At 49.8% G+C, this 26735-nt stretch overlaps 1 protein-coding gene across 1 annotated transcript; it reads right to left on the bottom strand.

The window, feature by feature from the left end:
- Positions 1–1966: 1966 nt before the first annotated feature.
- On the bottom strand, positions 1967–26735 carry MTA2 (metastasis associated 1 family member 2). Its single transcript, XM_032234054.1, has 18 exons — positions 26513–26735; positions 17704–17771; positions 17451–17544; positions 14580–14697; positions 14398–14461; positions 12805–12922; positions 12595–12697; positions 12399–12498; positions 11466–11654; positions 10439–10513; positions 10228–10286; positions 8194–8291; positions 7847–7986; positions 6778–7006; positions 6591–6680; positions 5448–5566; positions 4444–4592; positions 1967–2904 (listed from the first exon to the last, which is right to left on the bottom strand). Exons 1-18 carry the CDS (start codon positions 26538–26540, stop codon positions 2733–2735), a joined length of 2013 nt encoding a protein of 670 aa, XP_032089945.1. The 5' UTR covers positions 26541–26735; the 3' UTR covers positions 1967–2732.

Below are 26735 nucleotides of genomic sequence, written 5' to 3'. Positions count from 1 at the left end.
TATGTGGATGGAATCTACTTTATCCCTGTCATTGGCTTATGGATATATGTCCATTCAAATATGAGAAGATAGCCTCTGTCAGGGAAAGTTTCCTAATCCTAATGACATAATTCAAGATGAAAGCTAAATTAAAAGTTTCCTAATTAAGTCACTGGGTTGGAAACTAGGTGGCTGACTTCTAGTTCCACTTTATGGAAGATGAGTGGGTGACTTTGGGTCAATCACTAGGAGACTGGGAGTTCTAGTCCTGCCTTAGATATGAAAGAACTGGGTGACTTTGGGTCCATCAGTAGGAGAATGGGAATTCTAGTCCTGCCTTAGATATGAAAGAACTGACTTCAGGTCCATCACTAGGAGACTGGGAGTTCTAGTCCTGCCTTACATATGAAAGAACTGACTTCAGGTCCATCACTAGGAGACTGGGAGTTCTAGTCCTGCCTTAGATATGAAAGAACTGACTTCAGGTCCATCACTAGGAGACTGGGAGTTCTAGTCCTGCCTTACATATGAAAGAACTGACTTCAGGTCCATCACTAGGAGACTGGGAGTTCTAGTCCTGCCTTAGATATGAAAGAACTGGGTGACTTCAGATAATCTCTAGGAGACTAGGAGTTCTAGTCCTGCCTTAGATATGGAAACTGACTTCAGGTCCATCACTAGGAGACTGGGAGTTCTAGTCCTGCCTTAGATATGAAAGAACTGGGTGGCTTCAGACAATCTCTAGGAGACTGGGAGTTCTAGTACTGCCTTAGGTATGAAAGAACTGGGGGGCTTCAGACAATCTCTAGGAGACTGGGAGTTCTAGTACTGCCTTCGGTATGAAACAACTGTGGGGCTTCAGACAATCTCTAGGAGATTGGGACTTTACGCATGAAAGTACTGGGCATTTGGGGCCAATCACCAGGAAATTAGGAGTTCTAGTCCTACTTTAGGCATGAAAGGACTAGGTGACTGGGCCAATCACCAGAACATGGTAAGTTCTAATTTTGCCTTAGGCATGAAAACTGGATGTCTGGGCCAATCACTGAGGCAGGGAGTTCTAGTCCTACTTTAGTCACAAAAAAACTGGGTGACTGGGCCAATCACCAGGAGACAGGAAGTTCTAGTCCCACCTTAGGCAGGAAAGCCAGCAGGGTAACATAGGCCTGTTACACTACTCTCTCTCTCAGCTCTAAACCCACCTCGCAAGGTTGTTGTGGGGGAAAATAGGTTGAAGAAAGTGTATTAAGCATTTTCTTTGCCTTCACTTACATATTAATTAGTACGGAAAATTTATACTGCTGCCTGCTTGCCCATAGCGAATCAAGTTGGCTTGCAGGAAATAAAAACGCAATATTAAACAAATAAAAATAATGAAAAATAAAAATAAAGTGAACCCCCCCCCCCCGCCAGCCCATATATAGTAATAAAGGTGATATTTTTTTGCCTGAGAAAGTTATAAGGATCTTGTGAAAGTTCCAGTTTTGTAGTTGATCGTATGCCAGTTTTCAGCTGCCTTCGGAGTCAGACATCAGTGGGGCAGACGAACAGCTGGAGCCTGTTCCCAGTGTGCGCATGCGGAGAGTTGCCAGACGAAGGGAAGAGCTAAAGAACAGGCGTCGACTTGGAAGTAAGGCCACAGGTGGACGGTGAATGGCCCCTCCCAGAGGAAGTAAAAGAGGAGCAAAAGGGGAGTGGAGTTTGCAGGAGACTATTAGTTCGCTTAATTCGTTCGTGACTCTCCGAGACTCCTGGCCAAGTTCTGCAGATCTCAGCCTGGCAGCTTTCCAAGCCAGATGAGGTCTGTGACCATAAATCCTCCATCAAAAGATTTTGCTGGATGTGAATGAGCAGAATTCACAGTCAATTAATGAAAGGGTTTTTTGTCAAAACAAGGAGTCGGCTTCAGGCTCTCGGGAAGCCTCGGTGAGAAAACCCAGTTCCTGCTCCTCCCTCTCCCCAACAAACCATCCGCAAAAGAAACCAGTGAAGAAAACGGCATTTATTTTATTCATTTTTTTGTCGTCAGTGCTATAAGAACCAGAGGCTGACTTTAAAAAAACCTGACTTTTTTTTTTTTGCTCTCCAAACCATGTACAAAAAAAAGGGAATTCGTCAAAGGCTGAGAAGGGGGAGAAAAGAGGGGAGAGGGGGGGGGGGATTTATAAGATGGCTGCGTCAACAAGGATATCGCCAAGGCTCCTTGTTCCCAAATTGGGGAGGGGAGCAGGGGGGGGGGAAGAGAGAAGATTTTTTAAGGGATCCGAGAAGGAAGAAACGACACAGAGAAGGGGGGAAAAGAGCGATGAGGTGGGAAAAGGAGGCCGTTTGGAAAAGGGACGCCCCCCCCTGTTCCTCCCAATTCCACGCCCCTCTTAGCGCCGCCCGCGTCCCCGGTGAAAAACGAGGGCGCCCCTTTAAAAAAAAAAATAACGACCCAGGCGAATTTGTGCATTCAGATCATTGAAGAGGAAGAGGAGGAGGAGAAGAGGCTGGGCCGAGGAGGAAGGGAGGGGTGGGGGAAGTACAAATGTAAAATGTGGAAATTAAAAATATATTTATATATAAAAAAGAGAGGGCGGGAGATCCAGGGCCCAAACCCCACACCCCCGGGGAAGAGGGCAGGCCCGCCCCCTTCCCCCCCGGCCCGTAAACCGGCAAACGCTGGGCGACGGGGACTCTCGCAAAGGGCCTCCGGTGTGGATCGAGGTGGCTAGCGGATTCCTAGAGGGGCTGAGGGAGGAGCTCAGCACTCAGTCTTCCAGGACGATGGGTTCGCTGGTGCTGGCAGGATGGACTGGGGGCACGGGCAACAGGGGAGTCCCCAGAGGCCTGAGTGGCAGGGATGACTTCACCTTCACCGGCAGGTTGGGACGGCGGGCAGCCCGGCGCATCTCCAGGTGGCTCAGGGCCTTGCGCAGGGCTCTGGGGAACGAAAAGAGCAGCAAAGTTGTTTTTTTTACGGCGCCCAGCCGGGCAGGGCGATGCAGGCAAAAACCTGAGCTGAGAAAGAATCGTTTGTTTCTCCACACCCCCTCCCCAAATTCTCAGGGGTCTCCCTATTTGTCCAGCAGCCCCCTGGCTTCTGAAGCATTTTAATATTCCCAACCAGCAAATCTCTAGGTCAGTGTGCTTGGCTCCTTTAAGGGGGGGAGGGCGACTTCATCTCCCAGAATTCCCCAGCCAGCATTTTAAGATGGGTAGGCTTCAGCTTCCAGAATCCCCCAGCATGCCTGCTGCACAACCCCCCCGAATTCCCAGTTGGGCAATTCTGGGAGTTGAAATTCACTCCTTTTAAAATCCCCCGGAGTGAGAAACACCAAAATAAGATGGGTGGACTCCAACTCCCAGAATTCCCCTGCCAGCATGTTTGAAGATGGGTGGACTCCAACTCCCAGAATCCCCCAGCCTCCATGCTTTAAGACAGGTGGACCCCAGCTCCGCGAATTCCCCAGCATGCTGGCTGCAGAACTCCCCGAATTCCCAGCTGGGCAATTCTGGGAGTTGAAATCCACCCCCTTTAAATAAGATGGGTGGACTCCCAACTCCCAGAATCCCCCTGCCAGCATGCTTTAAGACGGGTGGATGGGAGTTGAAGTCAACCCCTCTTAAAGGGGCCGAGCCTCAGAAAGACTGACCTAGGTTGCAACAGGAGCCTGGCCATTCTAGAACAACAGGCGAGAATCCAGATTTCCCCACCGTTCTGATGCAGGGTAATAATTGTGGCACGCTCTGCCTTTGAAGCCAGCAGGAATGAAACACCACGTCACCCTCCCAAGGCCAGAGAGAGGGGGGGGGGAGTGTGAGGCGATGAAGTGGCCCACCCCACCATTACTTCCCCGCCAGCCTTGCAAGGTAGTACACTCAGAAATACGAGCTGTCTTGTAAGGCTCCATTAATCTTGCAAATCTGAAAGTCCATCTTCCCCACCCGCCTTGCCTTTGCAGACTAAGAAACTAGGGAAGGTTTCTCCCCGGAGAGATTTCCCCCACGCCCCTCGTCCTTACGTGGGCTCGGCTGCCTCTTATCTGGCCGCGGCCTAGGCTGTGGGGGGAAGGTATTCCCGTAGGCCCATCACAGGAGCAAAATTTGGCAAGCCTGGAAGTCCCTCTCTTTCCCCGCCACCCCTACCTTTCCAAGGCAGGAAACTAGGGACGGTCTTTTTTCCCTGAAGTGTTTTCCACACACCCCTTTTCCTTTGGAGGGCTCAGCTGTCTCTTATCTGACCTAGTCTGTGGGGGGCTCATTCCCATAGTCCCAACACAGGAGCAGAATTTGGCAAGCCTGAAAGTCCCTCTCCCCCCCCCCCCACCTTTACAATGCAGGAAACTAGGGAGGATCTTTTTCCGAAGTGTTTTCCACACACCCCTTTTCCTTTGGAGGGCTCAGCCGTCTCTTATCTTTCTTCCTGCCGTCTCCCCAGACACCAATCCATCGCCCCCGCTAAGCCCCCTGCCTTCGTACCTGGTGTCCTTGGTCGCCACAAAAACGACAGGATTGGGGGCGTCGGCCGGGTTCAGCTTCTGACGTTTCAGGGCAGGCTGACTGCTTGACCTCATGCCGGACGTTAGGGGCCGTCCGTTGGCCGAGAAGGGGAGCCCGCCCCCTGCCACCTGCGCCCGGTCGCACACAGAGCTATCAGCGAGAGGAACACCCCCCCCAAAGCAGTGTCTACCTCTTGCTTGCCCCCCCGCCCGCCTAGCCGCCCCGCCCTCCCACACTCCAGATCCGCCTCCTTCTGAATTGCCAGACAAGGGGACAAACGTTGGTTGGGTAGCAGCCAAGATTTGGTTGAATATAATAAAAGTAAGCGTTCCCCTCGCACATAGGTGCTAGCCGTTCCCGACTCTAGGGGGCGCTGCTCATCTCCGTTTCAAAGCCGAAGAGCCAGCGCTGTCCGAAGACGTCTCTGTGGTCAAGTGGCCGGTGTGACTCAACTCCCGAAGCCGCACGGAACGCTGTTCCCTTCCCACCAAAGGTGGTTCCTATTTGTCTACTCGCATTTTTTTAACGTGCTTTCGAACTGCTAGGTTGGCAGAAGCTGAGACAAGAAACGGGAGCTCACTTCGTTACGGGGTGCTAGGAATTCGAACCGCCGACCTTTCCGATCGACAAGCTAAGTGTCTTAGCCATTGACCCACCTGAATATAATACAGGCGGCCATTATTGTGTTTTAAAGGAATACAAGTGGGTTATTCCCGCTTCTGTAAGTGGGGGGAGCTGCCCGGAACGAGCAATACAACGGAAATAAGGGGAAAAAACCCACCTAGATGGACTCACAAACTGCAGCAAAACTACGACAAGGACACGGAGGGTTGTTAACTGGGGGCCACTTCTCCCCTTGCTGGCTTCCCAAATCTCGGGATTTTTTCCCCTCACCCCCCCAAAAGCTCCCCTTCCCTCCTCCCACACGGACATCCCCTCTCCCCCCACTTCCAGGCCCGTCGGCTCGCAGCTCAGCTACTCACGTTCTCGAAAGTCCGTTTGCTGACGATGCCAGCCAAGCCTCGGTTTGGGGTCAGCTGATTCCGGTTGATGGGCGTCTTGGTGCCCCGAGGGGTTCGGGGTTTGAGAGGCGCCTGGGCAGCTGCGAAAAGGACAAATAGGGCGGTGAAGGTCCTTCTCATCCTTTCTCCTACCTTCCTCTCACGTTTGTTCGTTCTTTTTCTTGCCTTTTTTCCTTCCTTTTCTTTCCTCCCTTCATCTTTCTTCCCTCCCTCCCCATCCATTCATCCATTTTCCTCCCTCCTTTCCCACTCCACCTGCATCCTTCTCCTCCCTCTTTCCCTGACCACCTTCCTTCCATTTTCTTTCTCTTGTGCTTTCTTGTCTTTTTGTTCCTTCCTTCTTCTCCTCCTCCCTCCCTTCATCTTCCTTCCCTCCCTCCCGTCTTCCCTTCCTCCCTCTCGCCCATCCATCCTACCCTCTCCTTCCCAATTATATCTCACCTCCCTCCTTCCTTCCATCCTTCCTTCTGTTTTTCTCGTCTTTTTCTTCCTTCCTCTCCTCCCTTCATCTTCCTTCTTTCCCTCCCTCCCATCCATCGTCCATCTTCCTTCCTGTTTGTACCTGACCTTCCTTCCTTCCGTTTTCTTTCTCATGCTCTTTCTTTCTCTTTCTCCTTGTCTTTTTCTTCTTCCCTTCCTTCGTCCTCCTTCCCTCCTGCCTTCTCTTTCTCCCTCCTCCCCATCTATCCTCCCTCCTCCTCCCTGATTGTACCTGACCTCCTTCCTTCCTTCTTCTTTCTCTTGTGTTTTCTTGCTCTGTTTTTTTCTTCCTTCCTTCCTCTTTTCCCTCCCGTCTTCCTTTCCTCTCCCCCTCCCATTCTCCACCATCCTTTCCGATTGTACCTGACCTCCTTCCTTCCTTCTTCTTCCTCTTGTGCTCTTTCCCTATATCTTTTTGTTCCTTCCTCTCTTCCGTCCATCTTCCTTCCCTCCCTCCTGCCTTTCCTTTCTCTCTCCCTCCCTCCCTTCCATCCTCTGCCATCCTTTCCAATTGTACCTCATCTCCTTCCTTCCAAAGAAATGTAATGGGGGGGAGAGAATCTCTTATTTTGCTAATACATGTTCAGGAAGACAGACCATTCCCACCCCGTAGAGGCCCCTTACCCAGCTCCTTGATAATGGTAGCCAGAGGAAGACGGACCAGCGGGTGGATTTTGAGGGGCGTCTTGGCCGCCTTGGGAAGCCGGATCGAGCCTGGAGAGGAAGCAAGCCGTACCTTACTTGAGAGCCCCCCCCCCCCATTGTCCCTGCCCGCCCCCACCTACCCCACCCTCTCTCCCCCCCCACCTACATTCAGCCTTGATGGCGTTGGAGTTGATGGGCGCGTAAGGGCGCCGGGCGGCTCGCCGCGGCTGCAAGATATCCCGGCACATGCGCCGGGCGATGCGGGTCAGCTTGGTGGTCTGAAGGAGGAAGGTCTGCCGGTTTTTCGCCAGCAACTTGGCCCGGTTGGCGCTGGTGGTGTACGGCGAGAGGCTCTGGGCTTCCGGCCGAGACGTGTGGCCCCGAGAGTGGGGCTCCTGAGGAGGGAGGGAGGGCAGAAGGGGCTCAGAGGAAGCATTTGGCGGACTGGCAAAGGCATCGGGCTAGAAACTGGGAAATGGTGAGTTCTAATCCTACCTTAGTCATGAAGGCCAATTGGATGACTCTGGGCCAATCACCAGGAGATGGTGAGTTCTAGTCCCACCTTAAGCCATGAAAGCCAATTGGGTGACTCTGGGCCAATCGCCAGGAGATGGTGAGTTCTAGTCCTGCCTTAAGCCATGAAAGCCAACTGGGTGACTCTGGGCTAATCACCAGGAGACGGTGAGTTCTAGTCCTGCCTCAAGCCATGAAAGCCAACTGAGTGACTCTAGGCCAATCGCCAGGAGACGGTGATAAACCATGAAAGCCATTGGGTGACTCTGGGCCAATCGCCAGGAGGAGGTGAGTTCTAGTCCTGCCTTAAGCCATGAAAGCCATTGGGTGACTCTGGGCCAATCGCCAGGAGAAGGCGAGTTCTAGTCCCGCCTTAAGCCATGAAAGCCAATTGGGTGACTCTGGGCCAATCGCCAGGAGAAGGTGAGTTCTAGTCCTGCCTTAAGCCATGAAAGCCAGCTGGATCTCCCTTTCTCAGCCTAACCCTCCTCTCATAGCTCTGTTGTTGCAGGTGAAAGCTGTGTCGGATATTCACGGCCTTGAGCTATGAATGAAAATAATAGCCATCGGGAACCCCAGGCGCCCTCCCTATTAAGCGCAGCAATCATTCCTGTCGCAGCCCCGATTCGCAACCAGCACCCCACAGGATCGTAGGCCCACTGAGCCGGTTCCCCACCTCTAACGCAAAGCCACAACGGCGTGTGTGCATGTGTTTCTCTTACTGTGATGCTGCGGGCAGCTCCCTCCAGCTGCGTCGGGGTCTTCAGCCCCCCGTATTTCTTCCAATAGATCCAGCAAGAGGCGCAGAGGCGGCACTGCATATTGGGGGGGCCCCAGGCGTACCACTGGGCGGATTGGGTGGCTGTGGGGCGAGAGAGAGAGGGGGGGGGTGGAGGGCCCAATGAGGTCCTCGTCAACATCTCCCACCCACCCCTCCGCTGCAGGGGGGGCTCAGCCCTCTCTGACTTCAGTTCCCCCAGGTACGAAGAAACGACACGATTGGGGCTCCAGCCGAAGGAAGAGGCAGCAGCCCCCATTTCTTTTTTTTTGGGGGGGGGGGAAGACTTACTGTGGCAACTCTCACAGGTGAGGCCTTTCTGGAACCCGGCGCCGTTCATTCCGGGCTTGGAGCCCACGGAGATGATTTGATTCGGATTCGGTTTTGTGCTGAGAAAGGGGAGATAATAGAGGGAGAAACGGCTTCAGGGGTGACAACTCGGCTGCCTTTTTATTTTCACAGGCGCCCCCCCTAAAGCCAATTCTGTGGGGTGGTTTTCTTGCAGACGTTTCATGGCCCAACTAAGTGACATCATCAGCGCTGAAAGACGACGAGAGCGAACCTCCCTCCCTCCCTCCCAGCACTGAGGGTGTTCCCCGGTTGGGTCATGAAAACGCCTGCAAGAAAACAGCCCAGCTTAAGAGATTTAAGATTTAGTTTATTTGTATGCTGCCCTTCTCCGGGAGGGACTCAGGGCGGCGAACAACTCAAAAGGGGAAGAGAGCACAAAAACCTTCCTCCTCCTCTTCCTCTCCATCCACCCCACTCGCTTCTAGCACTGATGATGTTCTGTAGTTGGGTAATGAAACATCTGCAAGAAAACTACCCAGCTGAGAGAGCACCAAGGACGCCACAGTCGTCCTCCTCCCCAATCCACACGCCCTTCTAGCACTGATGATGTTCCCTAGTTTGGTAACGAAATATTTGCAAGCTCAGAGAGCGTCAAGGACCCCGCAATTCTCCTCTTTCTCCTTCCCCCTTCTAGCCCTGATGATGTTCCCTAATTGGGTCACGAAACGTCTGCAGGAAAACCACCAAGCTCAGAGAGCACCAAGGACGCCACAGTTCTCTTCCTCCTCCCCCTCCTCTTCCTTCTAACACTGATGATGTTACCTAGTTGGGTCACGAAACGCCTGCAAGGTCAGAGAGCATCAAGGAGTCCACAGTCATACGCCTCCTCTCTGCAAACACCCGTCCCTTCTAATACTAGTAATGTTATCTAGTTTGGTAATGAAACGTCTGCAAGAAAACCACCAAGCTCAGAGACAGCATTAAGGACCCCACAATTCTCCTCCTCCTCCCTTCTAGCACTGATGTTGTTACCTAGTTGGGTCACAAAACGTCTGCAAGAAAACCACCAAGCTCAGAGAGCACCAAGGACTCCACAGTTCCCCCCCTCCTTCTCCTCTTCCTTCTCCTCCTCCTCTTCCTCCTCCTCTTCTCCATAATCCCCATTCCCTTCTAGTCCTGATGATGTTCCCTAGTTGGGTCAAGAAACGTCTGCAATAAAACCACCAAGCCTAGAGAGCACCAAGCACCCCACACTCCTCCTCTTCTCCATAATCCCCATTCCCTTCTAGCACTGATGATGTTACCTAGTTGGGTCAAGAAACATCTGCAATAAAACAAGCAAGCTCAGAGAGCACCCAAGGATCCCACAGTTCCCTCCTTCCTTCTCCTCTTCTTCCATCTCCGCTTCCTCCTCCTCCTCCTCCATAATCCACATTCCCTTCTAGTCCTGATGTTCCCTAGTTGGGTCAAGAAACATCTGCAAGAAAATCACTAAGCTCAGAGAGCACCAAGGACCCCACAATTCCCCCCCCTCCTCTTCCTCCTCCTCTTCTCCATAATCCCCATTCCCTTCTAGTCCTGATGATGTTCCCTAGTTGGGTCAAGAAACATCTGCAAGAAAACCACCAAGCTCAGAGAGCACCGAGGACCCCTCCTTTCAACCCCGAGTTACAAATACGCTCTTCTATTGGATCCCAGATCTGGCAGGGATCAAAACAAAAGACTGGTGGGAATCCACCCCACAGCCGGATAATTGCAGAAGCCTGGGCAGGAAAAAGGCGTGGGGGGCGCAAGAATTCGAACCCCAAACTCTGGAATAAACAAGAGCCTGCATCTGATACCCAAAACAACCCACAAAGCTCCCATTTTTAATTTTTATTTTTTGCCCTTATTTTTTTCTCCATAGCATAGCAGACATTCTTGGGTCTTGGGGTGGAGAGTTTCTCAACACCCCCCCAATGCAGTCTTGCTGGGGGGGGGGATATGACACACACACACGCACACCCATAAACCCTGAGGTGGGGGAATACTCACTAGGTTGGGATATACACTTGCTTCAATTTGCTGTCGGCTTCCGCCGCTTTCAACCGTTTCTGCACCGCGCCAAAGAAATGAGAGAGAAGGGTCAACGGAATGATGGGCCGAAAAGGGGTCTCGGGGAAAACACATCCCCTTCTCTCTCCTCTTCCAGGAAGGAATCGCCCTCTCCCCCCCTCAAAGGAGCAGCAGGAAGACCCTTCCTCACCTGCTGGATGTATCGGTCCGTAGTTTTCCACATGTAGTAGAACTGCACGATGCTAGCCAAGGACTTCCAAGGGAGCTGCAAGAGAGGGGAGGGGGTTTTAAGAGGAGGAGGAGGAGGAGGAGGAGGAGGAGGAGGAGGAGGAGGAGGAAGGGCTGGGGTTCCCTCCCAGGATTTGACCCAGCTAACAAATCGAAGAGCCCATATGGGCAGTCCTCCCATTATGACCATCATGGAGCCTGTCCGGGACGGTCGTAAAGTGAGCTTTTACTATTTTTGTTTTTGTTCTTTGTGGCAGCCATTAAAGCAAAGACGTTTTGCTAGGGACCCAAAAGTAGGAGGACAGTTAATCATTGACTTACGACCGTTCCGTTTAGTGACCCATAAACGGGACACATTTATGACAGTTGTGGGTCACAATGCACCTCTGTAACAATCTGGTTTGGCTCTGCAACCCAACAAGACAGACACAGACTTCAAGGGATAATTAGAACTGCAGAAAAAGACAATGGCTACCAATTTGCCTTCCACTGAGGACCTGCACACTGCAGGAGTCAAAAAGAGGGCCGGGAAAATATCTACAGACCCCTCGCATCCTGGACATAAATTGTTTCAACTCCTACCCTCAAAACGAGGCTACAGGGCACTGCACACCAAGACAACTAGACACAAGGACAGTTTTTCCCCAATGCCATCACTCTGCTAAACAACCAATTCCCTCAACACTGTCAAATTATCTACTAAGACTGTATTACTATTATTATTATCATTCTCTTCTTTCCTAGTACTTCTCTCTTCCCACTAGGTTGGAAGAAGCTGGGACAAAGTAACCGGACAAAGTAACGGAAGCTCACTCCGTTACGTGGCACTAGGGATTCGAACAGCTCAGCTGCCGACCTTTCGGATTGACGAGCTCAGCGTCTTTAGCCACTTGAGTTTTGAGCTCAATTCTGGTCACAACTGGAGGACTACCTGTATACAAAGGAAGGGCCTTTGGCACCCAGGAGCCCTGAGCCACAAGCCGACTCACAAAATCCTGCCGAATGTCGTTGAAGTCCTTGCCGTATTTCTCCAGGGCCTCCTCAAACAGCATGGCTTCCGAAGCCGACCATTCCTCCATCTCGTCCCGGCACAACACAGGCCCGCCCTGGGGCACCAAAGTCGACATGGCCTTGGCTAAATCGTAGCCGTTACGCTGCAGGGTGTCCATTGCGTGGAACTGGTGAGAGGGAGAGAGAGAGAGGGAGGGAGGGAGGAGAAAAGGGAAGCAGTGACTGGCTGCCTGTCACAGGCAGAGAAATCCCAGAGCCACACACAGGCTCAAAGATCCCTCTCGTTTTTTTCTTCTTCTTCAGTTTTTATTAAAAGATTTTAGAAGTGGCAAAAGAGAACAAGTTGAAATCAAAGAGAAGGAATAGAGGAGAGAAGAGGGGGAGGGAAGGAAGGAGGGTGGAAGAACTAAGTGGGGGAGGGAAAGGAGAATGGGAGGGAGGACTAAAGGGGAGGGAAGGGTGAGTAAAAGAAAGGGAAAAAACAGAAAGAGAGAAAGACAGAGGGGGAGAAAGAAAGATAAAAAGAAGGAAGGAAGGAGGGAGGGAAGGAAGGAAGAAGAGTGGAGAGAGGGGAAGGAAAGAATGAAGGACTGCATCAGGAAGGAAGGAAGGAAGGGAAGGAAGGAAAAAGAATGGATGAGAGAGGGGAAGGAAAGAAGGAAGGACAGCAACAGGAAGGAAGGAAGGAAGGAAGGAAGGAAGGAAGGAAGGAAGGAAGGAAGGAAGGAAGGAAGAAAAAAGCGTGGATGAGAGATGGGAAGGAAAGAATGACGGACAGCAACAGGAAGAAAGGTAGGAAATGGAGGGAAGGAAGGAGAAAGAAAAGCAAGGAAGGAAAAGAGAGGGACAGGGAAAGGGGAAAGAGGAAGGAAGGAAGGAAGGAAGGAAAAAAAGCGACTGCTCGTCCTCACCAGCGTGATATCCCGAGAAGCTGCCGCCGCACTCATGTGAAGGCTGGGCTGGCGGATGGAGCTGCTGCAGTCGAGAGCTCGCGCGAAAGTTCCCACCGCCCTGAGGCCAGAGAGGGAGAGGAAAAGGGCTTAGCCACCCCCTGCTCTCCGCCTGGCCCGGAGCAGCCCCGCCCGCTGCCCTGCCCTGGGATCTCACCGAGCCACCACGAGGAACTGGTCGATCTGCCGGTCGGTCAAGGGGTTGTCCGGATCCCACACCTTCATCTCCATCTTCTGCTGGTTCCGGTTGTCGGATTCCCCTGGGGAGGTGAAGGAGGGAGGGAGGGGGGGGGGAGGGTCAGCCCTCGGGGTCGGTCCTGCTCCCCTCCCTCGCCCTGGATGGGGACCCGGAGCCGCCCTCGCTCACCTTCCGCCAGGCGCTCGGGGATCTCCGCCTGGTACTTGCAGCCCACCCGGATCTCCCCCTGGTCAGCTAAGAGGGTCTTCTGAACGGGGTCGAAAACCAGCGAGTAGAAAAAACAGTCCTGGGAAAAGGAAGACGGAAGCGTTGAAAGGCCTTTGCGGAGAATCCACCTGGAGAGAGAATGCCTGGCCTGCTCTCCTCTCCTCTCCCCTCGTTCCCCCTGGCCGAACCTGCCTGCTTCCCTTTTCTACTTCCTTTCCTTCCCCCTCTCTTTCCTCTACTTCCTCCCTCACCTCCCTCCCTCCATTCCTTCTCCAACTTTTCTTCCCCCTCTCTTCTTCCTCCCTCCCTGCCTGTTCTTTCCTTCGTTCCTCCCTCCCTTTCCTTTCCTTCCCTCGCCTCTCCTTTTTCCTCTCTCCCCCTCCACTCCTTCCTCTTTTCCTCCCTTGCTTCTCTCTCCTCCTTCCCTCCCTCCCTGTTCCTTCCTTCCTCTCCTCCCTCCACTCCTTCCTCTTTTCCTCTCTCGCTTCCCTCTCCTCCTTCCTCTCCTCCCCCTCCACTCCTTCCTCTTTTCCTCCCTCCCTGTTCCTTTCTTCCTCTTTTCCTCCTTCCTTTCTCTCCCTTCCCCCCTCCCTTGCTCAAGGGAGTCAAGAGCCCCTAATCATGGAAGCCCAGATCTCAGCATTCTCTGAAGAACCTCAAGATTTTCCCTCTTCCCCGCCTTCCATCCCTGCGAGGTAGTCCAGAGAAGCAGGACGAGCAGGAGAATCCAGCTCTGTCTTCATAGTCAGCTTCCATATAGAGAATCTGGCAAAGCTTTGAAAGCCCCTCTCCCCTCCTTTCCATTTACTCTCGGGGGTGGTGGGCCCATTCCTAAAACGTTCCCCAGGCCCCTTTTCCTTCTGTGGGCCGAGAACCCTTTTCCTCTTCCGTGTCTGCAGCTCACAAGGCCATTCCCACGTTACCACCGCAGAGCAGAATAGAATAGAATAATAGAATAGAATATAGAATACAGAAAGAGATCAGAAAACAGAAACAAGAAAGAATAAAATATAGAATATAGAGACTAGAATACAGAAAAGAGCAGAAAACAAACAGAAAAAAGAAAGAATAAAATATAGAATATAGACTAGAATACGGAAAAGAATAGAGAATAGAATAATAGACTAGAATAATAGACTAGAATAATAGACTAGAATATAGAATACAGAAAGAGAACAGAAAACAGAAAAAAGAATAAAATATAGACTATAGAGACTAGAATACAGAAAAGAATAGAGAATAGAATAGAATAATAAAATAGAATATAAAAAACAAAAGAAAAGAACACAGAAAATAGAAAGTAGAATAAGATATAGAATATAGAGAATAAAATAGAACATAGAATGAAAACAGAAAACAAACAGAAAACAAAGTAGAGTAAAATATAGAATATAGAGAATAGAACAGAATAAAACAGAGGAATGAAGGAATAGAATATAGGGAATAGAATAGAATAAGAGAGTTGGAAGGGACCTTGGAGGTCTTCTAGTCCAACCCCCTGCACAGGCAGGAAACCCGACACCCCTTCAGACAAATGGTTGTCCAGCGTCCCACCTCTTTATCCAAGTACTGGCTGAGGATATCCGTTTCATTGAGGAGGGTAACGCTGCACTTTCCCCTGTAACCAAACAGAAGAGGGCTAAGAAAATGTGTGTGCTGGAAACCAGAAGAGCAGCTGGTGACGGCGGACCACAGGTTCCCCCTCACGGCTCTCCATTCTTTAGAAACCTGCTCACCGTATGTGAGTGGCGGGCAGGGACTCGAACTGGCGGGACAGGAACAGCTCGCGATGCTTCAGCTGATGCCGCTGCTGCTCGGAAACGGAAGGCTGCTTCGATTCTTCTTCAAATTCCCCTGGAGATCATTTTGAGACGAGACCGCAGATGGGGGAAAGGGAAGGGAGAAAGAAAGAGAGAAGCGCTTCTAGAAAATGCCATCTTGCTCAACAGAAGGGGCAATTCTGGACCTTTTCCCGGGGATCGCATGATCGCAAGGGGCAGTGTGTCAAGATAGATTGACAGCCAAGCTTAAAAAGAGGTCTCTGAATCCATCTAAAATGTTAGGTTTTTTTCCCCTAAAGGGGCAAGAATGGGACCTTCCATCATATTTTGTTTTTTTCTCATTGTCTGAAAACCAGGAAGCCAGAAGGTTGTGCATCATTTGGGATTTGGGGGGGGGGGGGGGGGAGTCGCTGCCTGACTCTAAAGCCAGTATCACAAACCCACCACTGTAGAGCAGGTGTTTCTCAATTTTGGCAGCTTTAAGAGGAGAGGGGACTTCAGCTCCCAGAAATTTCCAGTCATAATGCTTTAAGAAATGGTGGACATCAACTCCCAGAATCCCCCAGCCAGCATGCTTTAAGAGGGATGGACACCAACTCCCAGAATCCCCCAGCCAGCATGCTTTAAGAGGGATGGACTTCAACTCCCAGAATTCCCCAGTCAGCAGGCTTTAAGATGGGTGGACCTCAACTCCCAGAATTCCCCAGTCAGCAGGCTTTAAGAGGGGTAGATTTCAACTCCCAGAATCCCTCAGCAAGCATCCTTTAAGGGGGGGAGGGAGGACTTCAACTCCCAGAATCCCCCAGCCAGCAGGCTTTAAGAGGGGAGGACTTCAACTCCCAGAATCCCTCAGCCAGTTCTGGGAATTGAAGTCCACCCCTCTTAAAAGCTGCCATGGTTGAGAAACACTCTCTCAATCAAAAGGAAGGCAGGGATTACACACACCCCACCTCACCCCACCCCCATGAAAGAAATTGCTGACTCAGATGTCTGCTGCTCGCTGTGTCCCAGGCTGTGTAATCCACTTTGAACAAAAGCCACTTAAGCTGAAAGAGGGAGAGAGAGAATGAGTAAGAAAGAGAGAGAAAAAAAGAGAGAAGGAAAGAGGAGAGATAGAGGGAGGAGAAAGAAAGAGAGAGTAAGTGAGAAATAGGAGAGAAAGAGAAATAGGAGAGAGAAGTGGGAGGGAGGGAGGGAGGAAGGAAGGAAAGAAGGAAGGAAGATCTCCCTTTTTGCTCGTCCTAAAATCTACACCTTCTGCCAAGATGCCTTAACTCTTTAGCCCAAAGCCTTCTGAACACAACACAACTTGGGAGCCTTTGTGCCCACAAGGCCGTGTATGTGCACGTGGTGTGCGTGTGTGAATCAAACCAGATTCTAATTCCTCCTGCCCTTTCTTCTCTCCTGCAAATTTTGCAGTTTTTCCCTCCTCCTCTCTCCAGAAAACACACACACACACAAACATTCTTGAGTCTTTTTAGAGAAATCCCCCTCCCTTTAAGCATTGTTTTTCTTCCTACACCCCCCCTTTTCTATTTCTACAGCTTGGCAGTGTCCCAAAGAGGTGCGGTGTACAGGAAGTGGAAGGGTGTTCCCTCCCCTTCCCACCTACACACACCCCTGCCAGAGGGGAGGGGCTGGCCGACCAAATTCTCTGCAGGGATTGGGGTGAAAGCAGCACCCTCCTCCCTTCTTTGCCCAATCGGGCAAGCCCATTAAGGCCATAGCCCCTGCTGGAGAGGCTGGGAACCCCCAGAGAAATCCCTCCTCTTCCTCCTCCTTCTCCCCCCCCCCCTTGCAGGAGCACAGCTGCAAACCTCCTTCGGTTAACCCTTTAGATGCTGGGGATTAGGCCCGGCCCCGCAAGGCCGAGGTGTTGCCCTTCTTGGCCCAGCCTTTCTCCCCCTGCTAGGCGCGCTCTGCCCCCACAGCTCTAGAGGCCTTGGGCACCCAGCTCCTCGCCAAGTTGGTACACGTCAAAAAACAAAACAAAAAAACAACCCCAGACAGTCCCTTCTTTGCCCTACGGGATTCCACCTGCGAGCAAGCATGCACACAAACACATCTCCATGTCAGAGTGTTCAGCATCCCGGCTGGCTTTTGATTCTGGGGCATTTTTTATAGCTGTTCCCCCCCCCCCCCACACACATTTCTGGGCGAACTGTTTCCTTATTGCAGCAGGAGGGAAAGGGGGGGGGGAATCTGTGGCCCCACACTCCTCAAGGGAGGCTCTTCTACCCATCTCAAACCATGCTCTGTGACCCAAAGCCTTCCCTACAAGGAGGGAGAGAGGGAGGGAAGGAGAAATAGGGAGGGAAGAAGGAAAAAGAGAGGGATGAAGGAAGGAAGGAGAGGAGAAATAAGGAAGAAGGAAAGAGGGAAGGAGGGAGGAAGGAAAGGAGAAATAGGGAGGGAAGAAGGAAAGAGGGAGGGATGAAGGAAGGGAGGAAAGGAGGAAAGAAGGGGAGAGAAATAGGAAAGAAGGAAAGAGGGATGTAGGAAGGGAGGAAAGGAAGGAGAAAGGAAGAAAGGAAGGAGAAGGAGGGAAGGGAAGAAAAAATAGGAGGAAAGAGGGAAAGGGGGTGAAAGAAGAGAGGAAAGGAGGAAGGAAAGAAGGAAGAAAGGAAAGGGAGGGATGGAAGAAAGAAAGAAAGAAGGAAAGGGGAAATAAGGAGGAAGAAAGGAAAGAAGGAAGGAGAGGGAGGGAGGGAAGAAGGGAAAGAGGAAGGAAAGAGGAAAGGGGAATGAAGGAACGAAGGAAGAAAGGAGAGGGAAGAAAGAAAGAAAGAAAGAAAGAAAGAAAGAAAGAAAGAAAGGAACACTCACGAGCGTTGCTGTCAGCCAGGCTGTTGAGGCTGCTGGAGATGTCCCTCCGTCGGAAGAGGCAAACCACTTTCGCCTCCACGTTGCCATTGGCCGTCTGGAGGGGCGAGAAACGCTGCTGGCCGATCAAATGCTCCCGCCTGGAGACCCTTCCCACCCCCTCATCCCCATTAAGCCCATTCCCAACTCGGACGCAGGAGATTCCGCAGGAAAAAGCAATGCCCCGCCCGCCCACCCAAATCCGGGCGACCCGTACCTTGTTGAGCTCCTCAATGCGACGGACGAGGTAGGGATTGCTAGAGGAATTCTCAAAATAGACATAATCTGGGAAAGAAGAGAAAGCAGAAAGGGGAAAATAAGGAGAAATACAACAACACAGCAATTTCCTTGCCATTAGAATGATGTTTTGTTAGAGAAGAGCAAGAAAAATGATCAGGGGACTGGAGGCTAAAACATACGAAGAACGGTTGCAGGAACTGGGTATGTCTAGTTGAATGAAAAGAAGGACCAGGGGAGACATGATAGCAGTCTTCCGATATCTCAGGGGTTGCCCCAAAGAAGAGGGAGTCAAGCTATTCTCCAAGGCACCTGAGTGTAGGACAAGAAGCAATGGGTGGAAACTAATCAAGGAGAGAAGCAACTTAGAACTAAGGAGAATTTTCTTGACAGGGAGAATCAGTGGAACTGCTTGCCACCAGAAGTGGTGAATGCTCCAACACTGGGAGATTTTAAGAAGAGGTTGGATAACGATTTGTCTGAAGTGGTGTAGGGTTTCCTGCCTAGGCAGGGGGTTGGACTAGAAGACCTCCAAGGTCCCTTCCAGCTCTACTCTGATTGTGTTAGCTACAGGAAATTATGCAGGCCATTTTAACTTCTTTCTTTCCTTCTTTCTTTCTTTTTCTTTCTTTCTCTTTCTTTTCTTTCTCTTTTTCTTTCCTTACTTTCTTCCCTTTCTTTCTTTCTTTCTTCTTTCTTTCTCTTTCTTTTCTTTCTTTCTCTTTCTTTCCTACTTTTTTCTTTTTTCTTTCTTATTTTTTTCTTTTCTTTCTTTCTTTCTTTTTCTTCCCTTTCTTTCTCTTTTTCTTTCCTTTCTTTCTTCCCTTTCTTTCTCTTTTTCTTCCCTTTCTTTCTTCCCTTTCTTTCCTTTTTCTTGCTTTCTCTCTCTCTTTCTTTCCCTCCCTCTCCCCCCTCTCTCTCTCTATATATGTAATGTTAAACATACATTTTTTAACTGCATACTGTAAACCTTGATAGACTGCTCCTATTGGAAAGAAGGATTGGAGGAACTGGACATGGCTAATCTAGTGGAAAGGACCAGAGGTGACATGATAGCAGCCTTCCGATATTTGAGGGGCTGCCACAAAGAAGAGGGAGTCAACTATTCTTCAAACCCCCTTAAGGCAGGACAAGGAGAGAAAGATGGCAACTAATCAAGGAGAGAAGCAATCTGGAACAAAGGAGGGGTTTCCTGAAAGTTGGAACAATGAACCAGTGGAACGACTTGCCTCCAGAAATTGGGAATGCTCCAACGCTGGAGGTTTTAAAGAAGAGACTGGACAACCATTTGTCTGTAATGATAGGCGTAGGTTCACCTGCTTGAGCAGGGGGTTGGACTAGAAGACCTCCGAGGTCCCTTCCCACTCTTGTTATTCTGGTTTGACAACTCAAGACAGCTGGAACTATTTTTAGCTGGTGGGTGGATTTTGATTTTGGACTTCAACCTTCAACCTTGCCTCCTCTAGCCAGGTTGGGGGGGGGCGGCGTGGGGGGAGGAAGCAACTGAGTGCAAAATGGACCCACGCTTCGTTCATGCCATAAACATACACATCCTGAGTAGCTAACAGCCACAGAAATTACTTCCTGGTTTCTTTAAACGTGACAATCGACTTCGTTAAATTTTGGTTTTGCAACTTAATTATCAAGGGGGGGGGGGGAATTCGTAAATTCGATTGTTTTGGCCTGACTCCAAAACGCCTCTAAAACTCTAGTTTAGAGCCAAGTATTTGGGCAGAGTGATGATTACCGACTTTTCACACGGTGAGGATCCTTCAAGGTGTTTTCAGCCTTCTGTTGATAGAAAATCCAGCCAAACCTGGTTTATTCAACGAATCATGGCTTAGTGCGATGCACGATCAAGCATGCTATTTTTTTAAAAAATAGAAAAAGGCTGAACTTTCTTAAGTCCTTCAACGAATCCTCGGCAAAATTGAGATTAAAACAGAGGATTTCCCAAGAGGGGGAACATTTTTACTTTTATAATCCCACACCAGCGTTTCTCGAGATTCAAGTTCTCCGCTTGAGTGTGTGTCCGTGTGGACTTCAACTCCCAGAATTCCCTTTTCTGCCTGGGGGCTTCTGGGAGTGGAAGTCCACGCACCTTCAAGTTGAGAAACGTTGAGAAACTCTGATCTACATTAATTTACAGCAGAGGTTCTGCATTATGGAGGTGGTCCTCGGTTTACAACCAAAATTCCGGTGGTTGAGTGAGACATTTGTCAAGCGAGGTTTTGCCCCATTTTACGACACTTCTTGCCACGGTTGTTAAGTGCATCACTAGAATTGAAAAACTAGTCACACACTAGAATTGAAAAACTAGTCACACGGTTGTTAAGTGAATCCTGCTTCCCTTTTATCAGAAGGTTGCAACAGGGGATCACGTGACCACCCGGGACACTGCGACCGTCGTAACTATGAATCCATGGGGATGTTGCAAAGGGTCGTAAGTGGGGAAAACAGCCGTGTGTTGCTTTTTCCCCATGCCGTTAACTTTGAACGGCCACTAACCGAACTGTTATAAATCGAGGACTACCTGTAATACACAGCAAAGTTTCTCAAGATTATTAAAGTTCTCCATTTTGAGAGGTGTGGACTTCAACTCCCAGAATTCCCTTTCCTGGTTTTTTTTGGGGGGGCTGCTGGGAGTTGAAGTTCACATATCTTCAAGTTGTCGAAGTTCTGATCTACACTAATTTTAGAACAGGGCTTCTACGTTAAACTGTGATTTGGCAAAGGCTGGTTGACAAGACATATTACGTCCCAACTGACCATACCCTGCCTTGCATCAGCTTATCCAGGTAGTAAAATAATTCTATTTTCAAGTTTCACTTCCTCCTTCGAGTGGGAGGGCTGAGAACTGACAAGCAGAAAAGTTTCCTGCTATTTGAAGGAGGGGAAATCTTCTCAACCCCCACGGGAAATCGGTCCAAAAAGCCCACCATTTTCCCCCTCCCCCCCCACTCTTGAAACCTGAACAATTTGGCAGGAGACAAAATAATAACCGGGCATCTCTGCCTATCTCAAGTCTTTTGGGAAGGATTTTTTTTTTTTTAGGTGGGTTAAAAATGCCAAACCAGTTTTTAAAACTGCAGGCTGACTGTACGGGATAGTAAATCATAGTAATAATTTTGTTTTCTCGCAAATTGGAAGTCTTTTTTTGGATCTCCAGCAAGTCCTCTATAGCCCAATCAAGGACAAGTTCTCTCTCTCTCTCTCTCTCTCTCCTCTCTTTCTCTGTGTGTCTCTGTCTGTCTGTGTGTGTCTCTCTCTCCACTCTTTCTCCCTCTTTTCTCTCTCTCTCCCCTCTCTTTCTCTCCTCTCTCTTTCTCTGTGTCTCTCTGTCTGTCTCTCTCTCTCCACTCTTTCTCCCTCTTTTCTCTCTCTCTCCTCTCTTTCTCTCCTCTCTCTTTCTGTGTGTCTGTCTGTGTGTCTCTCTCCACTCTTTCTCCCTCTTTTTTCTCTCTCTCTCTCTCACACACACCAATCTCTCTCTCTCTCCTCTCTCTTTCTCTCCTCTCTCTTTCTCTGTGTGTCTCTGTCTGTGTGTGTCTCTCTCTCCTCTCTTTCTCCCTCTTTTCTCTCTCTCTTTCTCTCTGTCTGTCTCTCACACACATACCAATGAGAGCCAGTTTAGGCTAATGGTTAAGGTGCCAGACTATAAAGTGGAAGGTCCTGTATTCTAGTCCAACTTTAACCATGAAAGTCAGCTGGGTGACTTTGGGCCAATCACCAGGAGACGGTGAGTTCTAGTCCTGCCTTAGGCATGAAAGCTGGCTGGGTGACTCTGGGCCAATCACCAGGAGACAGGGAGTTCTAGTCCTGCCTTAGGCACGAAAGCTGGCTGGGTGACTTTGGGCCAGTCCTTCTTTCTCAACCCAACTCACCTCACAAGGTTGTTATAGTGGGGAAAAGAGGAATTATTTGTAAAATAATAAAGATACAAAAACAGACCATTCGGAATGTCCTGCCCATTCTTAAAAAGGCCACTTCTTTTCAAAACTCTGAACGCGGTTTAAGAAAGTCAGCACTGGGAGTGGAATTCTAACTCAGGTGCTCCCTCCTCTTCCCTCAACAGGCAGACTGACTAGGATTCATGGGTGTTGTAGTCCAAACCCTTCCGGAAAAGTCCAAGTTAGAGAAGGGGAGTTTTAACCACAAACCAACCTGAAATCGTCCAATGGAAAACAAGATTGGATCGAACGGAATCTCAATGCTCTGGTTCATTTTTATTTTGCTCTTTGGCACAAGCAAATAGATAGCGCCCTAAATTTCCCAATTTTAAATTGAAAAGCGACAACTTTGTCCGTGCCGAGTTCTGTCCCAAAGCATTGTGTATAGAAACAGGACAGAAACACAGTTCGGTTCTTACTTGACGAGCATTAAAACGCAAGGAACCCAATCTCCAATTTCGATCAACGCTTAAGAAATGCGAAATATAAGTAACATTCCTGCCGTTTATTTCACCTTTTCCTCATTCTGTCCCATTAAATCCGACAACTTGTGGGATATCAAAATCAAAACGAAGGTTGTGCCCTCTGAAGTCTATGATTAGACTCCATGCTGTTCCAGCTATATATTCTTGCATTATCTTAGTAATATTTATAGCCCCAGGATAAGGCAGACAAAGTTAACCTGCATGATGTTTGGAAATTCTACACCTACAATGGCTACAACGCTGGACCTTGGGATCTTAAGGACAAACCACCATATATCTTGGCTAGGCAGAGAAATGGCGGTTTTGGGCCCATTCATACCCGATCTATTCAAAGGAACTCAAGTTGTCGTATCTGGGGAAAGACCAATGCCCCTTTGTTTGACGTGAATGCTCTAATTTCTCTCTTTTGCTCATCTGGGTCTGTTCTCATGGCTATAAAAATAATAAAACTGGCAAGTTGTCCCTATTCAAGATCAAGATCAAAAAGGAATGGATTGTAAATTTGATAATGGCAGCTAGATTAGGGGTGGCTAAATATTGGGGACGAAATTGGGATATTCAAAGAAATGAGTGGTATAATGAAATTTGAAGCATGGCAACAAATGATATATTAACGGAAATTAAATTTAGAAAAGTAAATCTTTATTACGGTCAAAGACCAATTTAGAAAAGAGATGATCCAAGCAAACAATTATAATGAAATATGGTTGTTGTTGTTTTATAAAATCAGTGTTGGTGGAAGGCAAAGGGAATAAACCTACTCAAGAATATATGTTGTTATGGAGGGGATAAGGGCACAATTGGGATTTATTGTATATCTTTTAGTTGTTAGAGACAAAGAAATATAAGGGGGGGGAAACAGGGTCTTGAGGGGGTGGGGGTTCACTGTAATTAATATTAGTTTTTTTCCTTTTCTTCTTTTTTCTTTGTATTTAATGTATATGTACGTTTGTATTATTTGCATTTTTTTAAAAAAATGTTATTAACAAAAAAAAAGAGATATCAGAATATTCTCTGCTTTTGGGTTTTTTTGCCATCTGGTATTCAAATACTTCGTTAGTCCTCAACATACGACCACAGTGGAGCCTAACATTCAGGCTGCTGAGTGAGACATTTCTTAAGTGACTTCTTTTGCCCCGATTTACGACCTTCCTTGCCACGTTTGTGAAGTGAAATCATCCCAGTTGTTAAGGGAATCGGGTTACACCCAATGACCTCTGCTTGTCAGCAGGTCCAAGGGGATCACGTCTCTCTCTCTCTCTCACACACACACACCGGGTGGCTGCGACCGTCATAAAAGCGAGTCGGGTATCAAGCCACATGATCACGGGGGTGCTGCAGTGGTCATGAGTTTGAAAAACTGTCATAAGTCACATTTTTTTCAGTGCCGTTGAACAGTCCTTAAGTGAAGCAAGTCGAGAACTACCTCTACTGCTCCTGCACATGGAGGTTCTATTGCTCTGCTGGGCGTTCTTTAGCTGATCTGGTCTACCAGATCAACACTTTCTACCTGCTAACTTTCTAGCTACACCGTGTTAGGTATCTTGAGTTCAAATTCTGAACTGGAGGCGCACCTACCCTTTTTTATACTGTATTTTTTTTCATTCTCTCCACTCTTCTGAGAGTCAAAATCACCTCCCTGTTTCTAAACAAAATGCTAGCTTTTTTTTTCATACATCCATCTCACATCTACCCTCCTTGAGATTTAATGGGACCCCAATTCCCCCAATCTGTCATGAAAGACAGGGATAAGTCCTGCCTTATTCATGAAAGCCTGCTGGGTGACTTTGATCCAATCACCAGGAGACTGGGAGTTCCAGTCCTACCTTAGGCATGAAAACTGGCTGGGTCACTTTGATCCAATCGCCAGGAGACTGGGAGTTCTAGTCCTGCCTTAGGCATGAAAACTGGCTGGGTCACTTTGATCCAATCGCCAGGAGACTGGGAGTTCTAGTCCCGCCTTAGGCATGAAAACTGGCTGGGTCACTTTGATCCAATCGCCAGGAGACTGGGAGTTCTAGTCCCGCCTTAGGCATGAAAACTGGCTGGGTCACTTTGATCCAATTACCAGGAGATTGGGAGTTCTAGTCCTGCCTTAGGCATGAAAACTGGCTGGGTAACTTTGATCCAATCGCCAGGAGATTGGGAGTTCTAGTCCTGCCTTAGGCATGAAAACTGGCTGGGTCACTTTGATCCAATTACCAGGAGATTGGGAGTTCTAGTCCTGCCTTAGGCATGAAAACTGGCTGGGTCACTTTGATCCAATCACCAGGAGACAGGGAGTTCTAGTCCTCCCTTACGCCTGAAAGCTGGCTGGGTCACTTTGATCCAATCACCAGGAGACAGTGAGTTCTAGTCCTGCCTTAGGCATGAAAGCCGGTTGGGTAACTTTGATTCAATCAAAAGGAGACAGCGAGTTCTAGTCCTACAGTAGGCATGAAAACTGGCTGGATAACTTTGATCCAAACACCAGGTGATGGGGAGTTCTAGTCCCTTCTTAGGCACAGAAGCCTGCTGGGTGATTTTGGACCAGTCCCCCGCCCGCTCTCCCTGCCGAAACCCAACTGGCAGGGTTGTTGTGAGGAAAAGAGGAACAGGAAGGCATGTTGGATATATTTGCCAGCTTGAGTTATTTCTGAAAATAATAAAAGCCGTTTAAAAATAAAATAAACTTTGCAGTTCTGTCTGCCCCGGCCATTCTTTTAACCAAATGGAGAAAAAGCTAATTATGACGCCCCCACCCATTTATTTTTAGCTTCCCTGCCAAAATCCCATCAAGATGCTTTCACCCCTCTCTTTATCGCCATTCGTAACCAAACTATTATCCCCGCCCCCACTTTGCCCTCCTAAATGGCTCCATTTTCTCAATCAAGTTGCTTTTCACACGCATGTTATGCTCACTCTCGAGGATTTCCACACCGCCCATCTGGAGACAGCCAGGGGTTTGGCTGGGGAGGAGGGGAGTCCTTGCCCAGCACATCTGGAAGGGGCCAGGGGGATCGAGAACTGAGGGATGATGGGAATTCTAGTCTAACACACCTGGAAAGTGCCAGGGGAGTGGAGAGCTAAGCTGGGGATGATGGGATTTATTGCCCAGCACATCTGGAAAGTTCCAGGAGATGAAGAACTCAGCTGGGGATGATGGGAGTTCTAGGCTACCCCATTTGGAGAGTGCTAGGGGACGACAAGTTCAGGCTGGGAATGATGGGCATTGCATCCAACACATCTGGAGTGCCAGGAAATGGGAGAGTTCAGGCTGAGGGTGATGAGAGTTCTAGCCTATAACCTGGAGAGTAGAAGAGGATGGAGAATTCAGGCTGAGGATGATGGGCACTGTCACCTACACACCTGGGGTGCCAGGAGATGGGAGAGTTGATGCTGAGGATGATGGGTGTCCTAGCCTACACACCTGGAGAGCACCAGAGGACGGAGAATTCAGGCTGAGGACGATGGGCACTGTCACCTACACCCCTGGAGTGGCAGGATGGGAGAGTTCAGGCTGAGGATGATGGGAGTTCTAGCCTATAACCTGACAGAGGACGGACAAGCAAGGATGAGGATGATGGGTGTCCTAGCCTACACACCTGGAGAGCACCAGAGGAGGGAGAATTCAGGCTGAGGACGATGGGCACTGTCACCTACACCCCTGGAGTGGCAAGAGATGGGAGAGTTCAGGCTGAGGATGATGGGAGTTCTAGCCTATAACCTGACAGGGGGTGGACAAGCCAGGATGAGGATGATGGGAGTCCTATCCTACAACCCGGAGAGCACCAGAGGACAGAGAATTCAGGCCGAGGACGATGGGCCCTGGAGTGCCAGGAAGACGGGAGAGTTGAGGCTGAGGACGATGGGACTTTAAGCCCAGGCCATCTGGGGAATCATGGGCTTTTTAAAAAACCCACAATCACTTCCTTCCAGCTTGGAAGGAAGCCGGTCTGGATGGGGACGATGGGCTCTTCCATCCAAGGGCAGGGGATGATGGAACCAGGGTGGGGGGGGGGGAGGAACCAAGTGGGGGGGTTAATTACCTCTTAATAGACAGTTCCCAACCCCCCTCACCAAAAAGGTGGGGGGGGACAAAGAGGGGGGGCATGACCCCCCCAAGACAACTGGGGACCCCCCCAAATTTAAAAACAGCCCCTCCCCCCTCCATGGGGGGGCTATCCCCCCTTCCTTTCAAACCTTCCCCCCCCTTCCTGGTCGGGGCCTCCCCCCTCAAAAGAGCCCCCTCGCCCCCCCCCCAAGGCGACCCCTCCCCTCCCCCCTTTTGTGCTTTAAATAAACCCCTCGCCCCTCCCCCCACTCCTCGGGACAAATAAAGAGCGCCAAGTAGAGCCCCCCGCCGCCTCCTTACCGCCCACCCGGTACATATTGGCCGCCATGGCGCTCGGCGTCCCCTTTTCCCGGCCGCCTGGGTCGCCTCAGCAACTCCGGGCCCGGCCGCTCTTCATCGCCCTCCAGCCGCCTCAGCCGCCGCCGCCGTCGTCGCTCCCCCTCACGCAGCCTGGGCCGGCCCTTCGGCAATCTCCGGAAGCGCTCGGGCATTTCCGGTGTGGGAAGCGCACGGCCAAGCGGCG

Source organism: Thamnophis elegans, chromosome 17 (assembly GCF_009769535.1).
Source record: "Thamnophis elegans isolate rThaEle1 chromosome 17, rThaEle1.pri, whole genome shotgun sequence".
Lineage (NCBI taxonomy): Eukaryota > Metazoa > Chordata > Lepidosauria > Squamata > Colubridae > Thamnophis > Thamnophis elegans.
The sequence above is the reverse complement of the archived record's forward strand: the minus strand, read 5'-3'. Positions and strand labels throughout refer to the sequence as shown.

What these genes read in the sequence shown, in the direction of transcription:
- MTA2 (XM_032234054.1), bottom strand. Translation starts at nt 26,540, where the DNA reads ATGGCGGCCAATATGTACCGGGTGGGCG. An exon ending in ACGACATTCGGCAGGATTTT is followed by an intron (nt 10,514 to 11,465) that starts GTGAGTCGGCTT and finishes CCTCTCTTGCAG; the next exon opens with CTCCCTTGGAAGTCCTTGGC. An exon ending in CAAGTGTATATCCCAACCTA is followed by an intron (nt 8,292 to 10,227) that starts GTGAGTATTCCC and finishes CCCCTTTCTCAG; the next exon opens with CACAAAACCGAATCCGAATC.